Below are 13,864 nucleotides of genomic sequence, written 5' to 3'. Positions count from 1 at the left end.
AAGTGGCACTCACTCCTATGTATTTTTTAAGGCTTAATTCTACATTATGAGAATACATCAATATGTTAAACGACATTATTAGATACTAATCAATGGATGTTTGTGGGTGCAATATTTTCAACATTGCTTTTTTCCTCTTAATAATCTCCAACAATAAAACAAAAACATTTAAAAAACTAAACCAAACCAAATTTAGAGAGAGTCATTACAGCCCTACAAAGGATGAAGATGTGGATATTAAATTCTACTTACTTAGTCTCAAGCAGTTGTGAATTCTCCATAATTAGATTTTCAACTTCCCGGCCCATTCCTGAACAGAATTAAAGAACAACATTATAATTTTATCACTTAACAAATCTGAATTGAACACAAACTGGATCTGTCACTACTTTAACACTACATATAAAGAAGTACACTATTCACACTAAGAATAAATCCAACCAGGCATGACGTTGGACATGAAATATCTCCTAGTGAGATATTTGTTACTGTAGGTCTCACAGCACATGAAACTACCGCAACGCACAAACCCACAGCACAACAGGTCACATGACAGACATGAGAAGAATGGAAAGAGTGGGTGAGGTCTTACCAATCAAACTAAGGTCTGAGAATACCATGCAATCCAAGCCAGGCGGAAAAAGAGTAGGGAAGAGAGAGAGAGAGAAATGCGGATATAGTTTGAGACAGTGAAATGACCAAAATGATGAAGGAGCCAGAGCTGAATGTGTAGCTGCTGACTCCACAAGCAAAAAGGAAGAGATGCTGTAAAATCTCTAAAGATAACATACATTTGACATTTTCGGCACTCAAGAGAAGAAAAGTACAAGAGCAAAAAGATAAATGAAAAAACAAAATCTGTATAAAGATCAATTAGGCCAAAAAAGGAAGCACTACACTCCATCATTCATGCACCAAAATCTTTTTGAAGTAGTAGGCAGACAAAAATATATTAATGTACCCTAATATAAGACGCAATGAAGAAGAACCTTTAACAATGGTGGATGTGGAAAGAATGAGTAATGGGTAAAGGTCAAAGGAACTTTACAGAAAAATGTTTAGCTAAGGAAAGGTTGGAGGTCATACACACCAGAGTACTCCACTTGGATTATGGACAAAAGCCAGAGAATGAGACACGGGAGAGAGAGAGGTGATGTTAACATGGGTAGATGGCTAACACTTTGTACAACAGCTGGACCAAAGCAAGCGGTGTAGCGTCGCAGAAAACAGCTGGTGTTGAAGTTACAATGAATTTAAAGAAAGTAGAACAATATCTGCTAGTAAAGTATCGAAGTGGGAATTCAGCAAATCACCTTTACGACCTTTTAGAAAGAAAATAAGCAGTGATTATAAAGAAGTATTCAGGCTTCTTACAGAATCATTCAGCATGTATTTCACCTCTGGCTTTTAAGATTTCAGTATTTTTTCTTTACATATCTGACACTGAAACTGAAATGTACACCTTTACATAGTTTATCTGTCAAACATCTGTGTGCTTTAAACTGAAAAACATCAAAAATGTAGCTTTTATGTGACCTTTTCTACATAATACTCTCGGACTAACCAATCCACGTTTTTTCAGTCACTTTTTTGTAAAGTTTTCACTCACCTAAAAGATCAGCTCCTTCGTCCACGTCCCCGATGAGCCCGGTGCCTGCAGAGGACAGCTCCTCAAAAAGGGAGTCTGTATTGCGGTCAAATGCCATGTTTTCAATGCCTTTAGTAGGAGTGCTGATAAAAGAAAGTACAATAGGAAGTCATGTTTTTTGCCTGATGGATCTTTCATTTAAAAAAGAAAAACACCCCCAAAAGGTCCTCTTTGTATTACCTGCAGGGTCTGTACCCAATGAGATCCATGTCCAGCTCAGGGGTGGACTCAATGATGTCCTTCACATCTGAGCTGTCCTCATTTTCAGGCTGACCTGCAAAACACACAAGCATAGATGATATAGATCAGAAGGAAGGATATGCAAGTAAACATCATAATGTTTTTGTGGTGTTGTTTTGTAAACCTGTACATAAGAGTATTAGAATATGTGACCCTACCTACTGATATGGTTCTGGTCCCCGGAGCAGCTTGCACCTCTGTGCTCGTACTGTTCCCATCTTCCCTCTCCATGTCCGAGGCAGTGGTTGACATCGGTGTGGCCGACTTGGAGCCGGTGAAGTCTGATAGCTCATCCTGTAATGAAAAGTGATTCATTTACAACAACAAAGCGATGCCTTAACTGAAGCTGTACCAAAATAGAAAATAAATAAACCAAAGATAAAGCTGACACGGAAACAGAAGCAGCAAGAGTCCAATTTCTCTCCGCTCTTACATTATGTAGAGGGCACTTTTCACAAAGTAAAAATCCTCAACTACCGAGCTTTTTTTTTTACCAACTTCTTATAAGATGAAAGAAAAAAAATCACACTTACACCACAAAGATCTGACACACTAGAGATTATATTAGTGAAATTGGAGCTCAACAAAACACAGATATTCACATATAAATGAAATATACTGGAAACACTAAACGTTGCGAATGGACTGAGGAGAGCTTTCTGGCTGGATGGAAAGAGACAATATGAGCAACACATAAAGTGGCACGCAAACACAACGTCCAAAAAACACGACACAGACTGCAGAAGGCTTCAAACAACATTTACTGAACATAAATAAGGACAACAACAGGAGCTACTGCTCTAAACTCTAGTAAACTACACAAATCCACCGAAAATCCGAAAACTAATAATAGATAACTACAGCAGTAAGTGACAGATGAAATGTACGTTACGTAAAATGAGTGATTAGTAATGTTTGAAGAGCTACATAAATACAGCAAAAATAAAGTCAAATATATACAACTCATGCATTTTACCCAAAATCAAAAACAAACTGGAGGCCAGATGCAACCAAGCTGCTATTGACTTTTGCACATTAATAATTAACCAGCTCCATATGTGCACTTTTATTTTGAAAGATCCCAATGAGGCCTTCAGACATGGTTGCATATAGCACAGCTGGTCTGTGACGTGAGAATCTACAAATGCACAAAGCGACGTGTTTGAAAAGATGAAACAGCATAGTGGAGCAAACTACAGAAGCCCACACACACGCAAACATAAACTGTGCTGCGCACGGCCAGTGCAGGAGCGCTGCTGCTCGTACCAGCCGCCACTCATCCAACTACCTTGCAGTCGTCTGCCAGTGAATTCCCCCAAGTAGAGTCCTGCGCACTCTTACCCTCCCTTTCCTTTGGGGGGTCACCATAGTCCAACTGCTTGGGGGAGGGGGAAGAGTAAGAATGCAGCTCACAAGTGCAGAAGCAGTTCAACAGAAATGCAAACACCTCATAGTGTGCATGTCTGTGAAGTGAATGGGACAGTTCATACATACAAGTAAGCATGTGTGTGCGTGAGTGCATGTGTGTTTATAGTTTATAGATCATCAACAAGCAACAGATGAGTCTTTAGTCAAGTCGAATCAGCGTTTATTGTTTTGTAAATCTCTTTCCTACGGTGGCCCTGAGAGGTCAAACGCACTTAAGCAAATATCGTCCAATAGAAAAAATGTTGCAGAAGGACACAAAACACAACAGAAGTTAAATGAAACAAAACTGAAGTGTTTCTGGTGACACAATAACGTAATTGCGTGATTCTTATAATGCTGCAGATACATGTTCACTATTAACCGCTAACTGTTAGCTTGTCACTTTTGTGAGCTTTTGTTCTTCCGTTGTGTTATGTGTGCTTTTGTCATTTTCAGTGTTAAAGTTCTTGAAGTGCAGTGCATTTGACCTCTCAGGGCCACCGTACTTTCTGTACAGAATCAAAATAGGTTTTGACTAATGACATGTTGCAAAACTAAAACTATTTGTGCAGGAAGTCAGAAATAGTAATAGTAAAACAATTGCTTAGTTATGAAAAGTACAAAAATATATTTATATTGATTAAATTTTTTTCAATTTTTGTATTTTATAATTTCAGCACTTACATTACTTACTTACATTACAGTAATATTACATATGAATCATTTTATTTAAGCGCTCCCCTTGAATGAAGTAAAATGCAATGACGCAGAAACATAATTATGCCAGTTTCAGAGCTAAGATGAAATGGTTTTACTTAAATGACTAATGTGGAAATTAGATCATGGCCGGCACATGCAGGTCATTAACCTGTCGTTTGCTTTTCGCTCACCTCTGCAGCACCACACGCTCCCATAAATAAACATGACATCGCTGCTGAACTCTGACGCCATGTTTGCATATCAAAGACACTCATGTTCAAAAGGCCGTGGCTTAACAATAACCGCCCTGTAGCTCTGATTACGTAAGGCCCCATCACAATCCAGCCAGCCTCTTTTTTCCTCCCTCTCTCAGTGACTGGCTGCACACCATACAGCGGCATCATTCCCAGAATGCACTGCGCCGCAGAGCTGGTGTCCCAGTTTTAACAAAAACGCAGCAGTGCAATGTAATAACATTGTCACCCTGCAGGTTCTGACTGCCACAGATACAATCACCGCTGACATGCCCATCAAGTACCCAAGTGACTTTAATCAAAGCTGGAAGACGATATTAAGGAGCATCAACACCATTATATTGTGGGTGTATATAAAAAAAAAAATTTTGTTTCCCCACTTAAACACGAATTAAATGAACTGTAAATACTGAATAAAATAACACATAAAATATGTTATTTGTACCTGCAGAAAACGTTTATAAATATTCATGTGACACATTTAATGATCTCCTCTGATTGCTACACCAGGGGAAGTCTGCATATTCATCAATGGCTAAAGAAGAGTCTAGAAACAGAGGGCGCCTTGTTAGATGCCTGCATAAAAAACACATAAGCACACCCGAGCCTTATCAAAGGCTCTCTATTTATAAATGGACTCAAAGCTTAAAAACGTTATTCTATCTTCTATTTTCGACCTCTGGCAAAACCACCAGAAACAGGAAATCCAATTAGAGCGATCATATCATTCTCCGTAATGCCAGTGTTTTCTTAATAATACAGCTAAAGCACTAATTAAATAATCAATTATTAATTTTCAATTTGAATCAAGTGATGTCATTATTTAAGATTTTTCATTTCACTTGCTTTTCTTTTATTTAACATGATCTGGACCACAGCATTCAGCTTATTTATGGAAAAGATGCTTTAAGAAGCAGAAATTTGGATATGTTGGCCTTTTACATCCAGACTTCATAGACGAGGCATGAATGTGTCTTCTACACATCGGTTTTCTGGCTGACATAACGTGGCCTGAACCAGACACAGGTTTATTCTCTAAGGATAGATCACAAGGTGGGTACGACCCACACACCCACCTTGAGACTTGTGTTGGAGCGAGGCTGCGATGAGTCAGTGAACCTCCAGCTCTCTGTGCCCAGTGTCTCTGCTCTGGCCTGAGGATCTGGGATGAGCAGAGATGCTCCGCCAGATGATGGGAAGATTCCCAAAGAAAGAGGTCGCTCTCTCCTTGGGAGATTAAAAAAAAGAGTTATAAAACATCTCTTTTTCTTGGAGAACAGACCACAAACGCTACTTGTCGATGACGTGTGATATGAAAGTGGCGTGGCAAACAAACTTATGCGCTCTCACCTGACTCGGCCGACTGCGCTCGACTCGGAGGTCTCGCTGATCTGTTGCATTTTGATCCTCTCCACGTGCTCCATGTAATTATGGATCATCTGCAGAATTCAAAGCAAAAACACCCAAAAGGGAGCTAGTTAGTCATGACCACTATTCAGAGTTACGCTCCGCTCCTCCCTTTCTCTCTAACCTACCTCTGTGTGCCGCTGATGGAGGGAGTTGTATTCCTTCTTCAGGTCCAGCTCTCGTTCTTCTAACCTGCCAACTGAAACAAAGGAAGGCCCTCATCAGTCTCAGCTACTTTACGACCAGCTGATAGACTTTAAATCACTTGTTAAATACTTCAGAACCTCACTGTCACATTACTGTAATTCTTCTCTGTGATCATTAGGTTTTTGCATGTGTATGACAGTCGTACGTAAAAAGGCGCAGTTTTTCTCTGCCCCCTGCAGGGGCAGGGGCTGGGGGGGGGGGGGGGTTAATCGCACCCAAATAGTTTTCAGCACTGGGCGCCTTACGAAGTGACAAAAACATCTAATCCCTTATTAGCACATCAGGTTTAGCCTAAGCCACGCAACAAGCTGCTGCAACAGACGGGTTTATAGCTATCGGATACTATCAATTCCAACAGCTAAAGCTTCTGTGTGTTGTGCGACGATGCCTTGCCAGTGTGTACTTTGACACTATCGAGCAATTTTATTCTGCAGTCATGAGTCATCACATTCCTAGATCCCAGTAATAAAATGAAGAAAGAAAAGCTGTGCAGGGGGACAGCTGAAGCTTCTCGCAATCCTTGATGAGTGTGTGTGTGTGTGTGTTGTTTTATAAAGTAATCACTGGGTGGAGAAGAAGCTGAATGTCATAAGCCTGACTGGATTTATGAGTCATTTAGCCTAAAATCCTGAAATGCATACCAAATGAATAGTTACACATTAAAAAGCAAACAGCATCATCCACTGTGAAGCTCTACACTCAAAAAACGTTTTGGCCGAAATGCTGATTTTAACTTAATTTTGTTACATAAGAACAATTTAAAAGGTTAAATTTAACAAATCTGGTCTGATTAAATTAACTTGATTGGTATACATTCAGTTTATACCAAGCACATTCTTCTTAGTGATAAAAATCTTTTTTTAAGCATAAAGCATGACTTGTTTAAAACTTCCTCATCAGGCTGTTACTCTGCTGGATGCTTTATTATTCAATTAAATCTGAATTCCCCAAACTCAGCTCCAATCTCTTAATTATTGATCTTTTCCGTGTAAAGCCAGTGAAACTAAAGCACTAACATTATCTAAGCTATACTGCTGTTGCCTAACTTCTTGCTGCAACTGCAGCCGTTTAACTCAGTGGACTCGGATTTAAAGCGCCTTAATGAATGAATGATTTACCATTCACTGGGAGTGGCAGCAAATTAGCTGAACCTACTGAGCAGGAATCATTCTCTCAAACAGCAAACACAGCAAAGCAATAACCGATAAATAATTCACTTTTGATTTTCCACATCACACCAGCCACTGGGATACTTATGTTTGCCTTGTTAAGCTTCTGCTGTAAGTCAGATTTGGAAAGAAATTCCTGTTTTCTTCCCCTCGCAGCTTTGTGTGAATGAATGATTTGCTTTAACCAGCCAGCTGCTTAGTCACCAGATACTGGACCAGTCATTGTGTGAATCCCCTCTTTTTTTCTGACAAGACAGAATGTATGAACCAATCGCTTCCCCTCTACCGCTTAATCCACCCATAAGATGGGCGGGTAATGTACTGCCGCATTAGGAGGATGGGAATAACAGAAATCCTTTAATCCCATTACTGTTACCCCCGCAAAGATGAAGAAAGAGAGCGTGAGAGTCTGCATAGTTAATGTGTGCATACATAGCAAGCCATGAGAGGAAGAAGATAGTAAGGGAGTGAAAAATAGACTAACTGCAGGAACTGAAACAGACAGAATTATTTATAATAGCGATGAGATTTCATCTCAGCGCATGGATGCTGATAGACATGGAAGATTTTTTTTGAAAGCAGGTACACAATAATACAAGTGCATGTGCATGAATGTGTGTGTTTTTGCTCACTCTGGTCTGCATAGTTCTTGATTTTGAGCTCCAGTTGGCGGGAGTGGGACTCCATCCGGTCCACATGGCTCTGCAGGTCCTTCTTCTCCTGCTCATGAGTGTCTTCAAATTCGATGAACTTCTACACACACACACACACACACACACAAACACAGTTTTGTTGGACTCACTGACACTTAATGCGAAACATAACAAAGCTGGTTTGTCAGCAGTCTGATCTTGTTTGATGCTTTTTTTGCAATAAGAAAAAAAAAGACGCTGTTCCTAAATTTGGGCGTTCTATTTTTATATGACAGTAATGAAACCAAATGAGGAATTCTGCCCAACTGCAAAATGAATGTTTGAAATAGTAATTTGGTCACTGTATTTAGAATAAAAACTCTATTATAAATACAATTTAGTTGTTTTACAGTATTAACATTTAGGAAAACTGATGTGACGCGTACAAATATAACTGTGGCCTCTGAAAATGAAGCACATATCTCTGGATCCCTAAAAGTATTAATGGTCCCACGACTGTGACAGATTATCAAATGTGTCTTAAGTCTGATCTGCAGTGCCGCTTCCTCCCAGTTTCCTTATATGCCGGCCTCTGAAAATGTACTTTTGTTTATGTGTGTGTATCAACATCCACGTCCTGTCCAGCTTAGCAAGCCAAGGCCCTGACGTGGCTCCCTTCCTTCCTGTGGGCACAGGAATTTTACCCTACTTTGATGTACAAGCAGATGCAGGAAACTTCCTTGCAAAGACATAAATCTCTAATTTAGTTTATACTCAGTGATCGACCCAAATAACACTCTTTTTCATCAGTAGCAGCCTGCTTGCCGTTGTTTTAAGGGAGTCGCTACTGTGTTTTTGATGGTATGAATTACATAGAAGTGAAATTTAAGGTAATTACAATGGATCTTAAACTGGAAATCTACTAGTAAATTTAAAAAAATAAAAGAAAGTGGTAGAAATATGAGGAATCATGAAGTTTCAAGCATGAACATTTGCTGACGTTCTCAGTCTTCCATATTAGCAGTACAGTAGTACCATAGAAGGCCTGTTTCTTCCAGGATTATTCCTGTAAAAAGGACTTTTTTCCTTCCCACTGTCGCCAAGTGCTTGCTCAAAAGGCATTAATTTCATTGTCAGGGTTTACTCTGTATTATTGTCCAGTCTTTACATTACATCAACACCAGAACTCCAGAAACAACCAATAAAATTAGTTTAGTTAATACTGCCCAGGGATGGCAGAAGGAAATTAGCTAGTAACTAATAAGTAATAATAGAAATAATCAGTCACGCTGGACCTAAGATAAAGCAGTAACTATATGTGAGACAATTAAAACAGCAGTTTCCTCTTTGTAAAGATATGATAGAAAGTATTCCCGCAGCAAACAACATCAACAGTGCAGATCAGACGCACCCAAGAAATGTAAAGATGATGCAAATAAGTTTTAGCAGGCTGAACTGCTGCCTTAGATGTAATTAAAGTTAAAGATATTCTCACAGCCGTCTGCTTCATTCTGCTTCATTTTTCAAGAGTATCTTCAATTTAAATCAGAGTTTAGTGGAAACAGGCTCGCAAACACATCACAGCAGACAGGAATGTGCTGCTATCCTTTTTTACCTGTTATAAAACAATGAAGGAGTGGGTAAAAGGTGTCATTAAAAACGACTTCCAAAAACAGAAATGTCCCACCCTTCATCGGTCTAATAAAACGGGTGGGAAGGAGGTCAGTCTGTTGACACTGAAACCCAAGACAAAAACAAAAGAAAAGCAGAAATGAAAGCTGAAGGATGTTCCCCTCTTCTCACAAAGGATCACATGACCTGGAAGTAACACCGTGCCTTCCCAGGAGGCTCAGCGTACCCCTGCTCACTCCTCCTCGGGGCTTTAGATAAAGAGTCCTACCCAGGAAACCGGCTTATTGTTTCTGTGTCTATTTAAAACACATTATACTGCAAAACAATGCAGGATACAGCAGTATTGTCACTGTGTATACGAGTGTTTGTGGCTGCTGTGACCAAGGTGCAGCATCACCCACTGGATGGAGGTTCCACAGCATACCGGGCTGCTTTCCCACTGCCCCTGAGCCACAGAGGCCAGCTGTGACAGAAGGTCCGAGTCACATCGCTTCACCCTTCATATTGAGGGCTCAGGGCAGATTGACCACACACAAACACACACACCCTGCCAGAAACACGAAATCCACACACATACACACACGTCTAGGCTCCACTTTTGCTGCCAATGTGCACCCAATCAGATATCGCATCCTAAACTTTAGAAGCTGCATGTGTCTTCATAGCCATGGGCCTACAAAGTAAGTAATTATTGCACCACAACAGTGTTATAACCTGACAGCTTTGGAAGATGTGAACATTCCCCAGCTGTGAGAGTCTGTTATAAATAATGAGATCCGAGAGCATTACAGGAAATGTAGGTTGCAGGTGTTTTCCAGCTCTAAATAAAAACTTTTAAGTTCGGAAGGACTGTAATGTCAATTTAGACTTTATTTTTTGTCTCTTACAAATTACCCAAACTTACCCAAAAGTATGTTAATAGCTAAATTACTGGAAATCTCCTTTAAGTAATATAAATGTATATTTCTGATATTTTCCAGGTGTTAGATATCTAGATATATCTAGATATCACAGTATTTTTTGCATATGAAGATAAGAGCTTAAAGAAGTAACACTGTTGTGTAGGATGTTTGGCTTTGCACGTGCATGAATGATGGAAATTATGCTGTTTAGTGATGTAAACATCACTAAGAGTAGTTTGGTTAAAGCTGTGGTGGGATTTTCTGTGACATTTTATGCCTCACTGTTATTCCACAAGCTCCATCCTCTTCACACTGATGTGTTTTATAAACGACATATATGTATTTTACAGTTACAGTGATGGCCCAAAACGCTGAGTCACTTCACCTGCTGTTTCTGACTTCACTATCTGATGCAATAGGACATCATATGTGCATTTGCCAGGGATGTGGCTTTGATGCGCTTGTTTCATAGATAGACACAGTTATATGACAGATCATCCCGCTAGAAAACAGAGCCAACAAGGAGACAGGGCCATTTCAGTGAGCCGTTAGCATGACTCTGCCTTGTTTACATCCCCACTGAACACCATGGATGCTGCCAGGCCACGTGTATAGGTTAATTCATCGCTCAGGGATGCTGGGAGGAGAAAGCACCTGAGGCAGGCTTCATTACCTGAAAAAAAAGGATGCTGAATGTTGATATTTTCCTTCCCCCTCTCTTAGATCCATTCAGCTCACCTCCTCTGCGTGTTTCCTCAGCGCTTTCTCCCGCTCGTACTGGGTGATGAGCTGCTCGTTGTCCTCCTTCAGCAGCTCCAGCTCCACTTCGTGCTCCTGGTTCTCCGCGAACACGGAGTCCAGGTTCTCCAGCACGGCCACCACAAGCGGCATCAGCTCTTTCACCACGTCCTCGTCGTATTTACCGATAAGCCTCTCGAACTCGCGGTAAATTGAGTTGGCCAGGCCCGACACCCGCTCAGACATCATCGCTGATGTCCCCGGGTCGTCCTGGTACACAACTCCGTCTTCCAGCTCCATTTTTAGTCCTCTTCCTTTCAACTAACAGGACCAGTTTGGGTTTTTTTCTCCGCCTTACCCCGCCACTATGAACGCCCGTGTTCCTTAAATAAAGACAGCTTTTCTATAATCAAACGGACACATTGAGAACAGCGTACGAATGTACTATTACGATGCAAGACAGGCTACGTGGATTTCTTCCTATTTTTTCCTCGCCTGTCCCGTGCTGCGTTCAAATGCTTCCCCGAAGCTCCCAAATTCCTCAATCACCATGAGAACAAAACCACAGGGATCAGTTTCCAGCCCTTGAAGACCCAGAAGTAGCGAAAGATACTGTTTATCTTTTGAAAATAATGTACAAACAATATTATATAGGCACACAGCACTGTATTTTTTCACATTAAATGTAAACAACAAAATGTTTTTTCCTGTAGCTGATTGAATTTAGAAATGTATACGTATTGTTACACTGCACGATAATAACACGTTTATCTTGAACATGGAAGGAGACAAACAAATCCAGGCATTCTATTTCGTCCAATACAACTTGTAATTCCAACAATTCTCATAGTACGTGAAGCAACTATCCAACAGCTGAGTTGTTGACCAAACACATCACGTGATGACGTCACATCATGCTACCGGCGTAAAATTGTTGGCAGTTATATGGAGAAAAAATTGCCTCGAAAGTTTCCTAAATAATATGGTAAAAAAATAAAATAAAATAATCTGAGATTTAAAAAATGTGTAAGGGGATTTGTGCGCTACTTTTTAGGAGTCACCAGTAAAAAATAAAAATATATATTATAAGATTCTCCAACTGTGCATTAATAAAATAAAAAACATAGGTCTGTCTATATAAATGTCTACATAAAGATAAAAGATGAGTGGCCTACCATGCAAACTGCTATGGAAAGGAATTTTCCACAAAAGTGTTACAAATGCCAGGGCTCTAGACTACGTTTTTGCCAGGGTTGCACTGGTGCGCCTAACTGTTTTTTTTAGGTCCACCAGCACAAAAGTTACATCATCTCGGCCTCCTCTGATGACCTGTTTGCTGCTGCCGCAGAAAGGCACTGGAGAGACGGGACACTAGAGCAGTGTCCAGCAGCATATAATGTGTTTTCTGAATACACTGTTCTTTTTCAGCGTTCAGAGGTTGGTGGCTCTGTGTCAGAGCACTGGCTATGAATTTCAAATAGATCAGGTCTAAACTTAATGAAAAAGTTATCAATTAGTGATGTGTTGGTGTGAACGAAACAGCTCTTAGAGCTGACTCTTTGAAGTGAACAATGCCAGCGGATCCTTATTGGGAGCCGTGTTTTTTTTTCTTTCTTTCTCTCACCCTCTCTCTCGCTCTTTTTGGTATGTGAGCCTTGTGCTTGCACTGAGCAGAGGGGGGAGGGGCGGTAGTTACACTCCAGTAGCACAGGAACAGAGCGAGAGAGAGAGCGCCAAGGACAACAAGAGACAAACTCGTCACATTAGAAAGGTATAATTGTAAGGACAAGAAAGACATTGTGGACAAAACAGGACACCCCCCATAATCTTTAGTTACAATATTATAGTTGGTTAGATGGTCTGATTGTTCAAATATGTATTTTCTTTGATTGTGGTAAAATAAGGTGTGCCCCAGTCTCCAAAAATGACATAGTGCAGGAAGGGTAGTTATTCCTCCGTTACACCACAAGAGGGAGTATCCCCTAAAATGAGCAGCTCTAGCGGGAGTAAATAAGCCCAGCCACTACCCATAAGGCAGTGCGCCTATAAGAGTTGTGTGAGACTGCAAAAGTGTGTAACGTTGTGCTATGTTAATGTATATATTTGCAGGTAAGCAGATACAAGATGGTAAATAACTTAAAATGTATCTACAGATGAGTACACAGGGTTGCAGAGAATGTGGGAAAGTTGGCCGTTAATCCCCACTATGTGTCATTAGTATAGAAGTTATTGGTAGCCATGTGAATTAGCCGTGACGCTAACGATTAGCAGCTCGATCTAATTCATTAGTTTGTGCGGAACCCTCATGGCGCTTTCGTGGATTTATACCTGTACCGAGCTGTAATCACAGCAGATATAGACTGGTGGATCACACTATCTTTTGTTTATGTTTATTTCATTGTTGCACTGTGAGAAATATTAGTGATTTGAGTTTAAAGACTACCCATAAGGCAGTGCGCCTATAAGAGTTGTGTGAGACTGCAAAAGTGTGTAACGTTGTGCTATGTTAATGTATATATTTGCAGATGCAGTAAAGGCGAACTCACAAAGCCACACTGGTTTCAATTCATTTTAATCCAAGTGTGCAACATAATAATAATAATAATAATAATAATAATAATAAATTTTATTTATACAGCGCCTTTCAAGACACCCAAGGACACTGTACAATAGATAAAAACACATAATAGAACAATGACACAATGAAGAACAATAAAACAAAAGCACAAGGTAAGGTATGGAGGTGCGAGGTTATGAATGGCCTTGAAGGTGAGCAGAAGAAGTTTGTATATTATCCAGAATTTCACTGGGAGCCAGTGAAGTTCCCGAAGAACAGGGGTGATGTGCTGGTAGGAGGGGGTTCTGGTGATAATGTGAGCAGCAGTGTTCTGAACCAGTTAAAGCTTATGGAGGGATATTTGGGGGAGAC

At 40.3% G+C, this 13,864-nt stretch overlaps 1 protein-coding gene across 6 annotated transcripts in view; it reads right to left on the bottom strand.

Annotated features, from left to right (window-relative positions):
• The window catches only part of spag9a (sperm associated antigen 9a), a 43,914-nt gene extending 32,455 nt beyond the window's left edge, over positions 1-11,459 (bottom strand). For 2 of the 6 annotated variants that reach the window (XM_085157010.1, XM_085157011.1), the window contains exons 1-11: positions 10,936-11,459; positions 7,664-7,784; positions 5,784-5,854; positions 5,599-5,687; positions 5,325-5,475; positions 3,177-3,263; positions 2,047-2,182; positions 1,829-1,922; positions 1,610-1,731; positions 593-607; positions 253-310 (exon numbers count right to left, since the gene is read on the bottom strand). In XM_085157010.1, the coding sequence (XP_085013136.1) occupies positions 253-310; positions 593-607; positions 1,610-1,731; positions 1,829-1,922; positions 2,047-2,182; positions 3,177-3,263; positions 5,325-5,475; positions 5,599-5,687; positions 5,784-5,854; positions 7,664-7,784; positions 10,936-11,235 (1,244 nt within the window). In that variant the 5' untranslated portion in view covers positions 11,236-11,459. Of the gene's footprint in view, positions 1-252; positions 311-592; positions 608-1,090; positions 1,103-1,609; positions 1,732-1,828; positions 1,923-2,046; positions 2,183-3,176; positions 3,264-5,324; positions 5,476-5,598; positions 5,688-5,783; positions 5,855-7,663; positions 7,785-10,935 lie in introns of all 6 variants that reach the window. The other 4 variants (XM_085157012.1, XM_085157013.1, XM_085157014.1 and 1 more) reach the window with 4 other exon arrangements.
• Between the last annotated feature and the right edge of the window lie 2,405 nt (positions 11,460-13,864).

The sequence above is a fragment of the Neolamprologus multifasciatus genome, chromosome 4 (genome assembly GCF_963576455.1).
Source record: "Neolamprologus multifasciatus chromosome 4, fNeoMul1.2, whole genome shotgun sequence".
NCBI classification, from domain to species: domain Eukaryota; kingdom Metazoa; phylum Chordata; class Actinopteri; order Cichliformes; family Cichlidae; genus Neolamprologus; species Neolamprologus multifasciatus.
The sequence above is the reverse complement of the archived record's forward strand: the minus strand, read 5'-3'. Positions and strand labels throughout refer to the sequence as shown.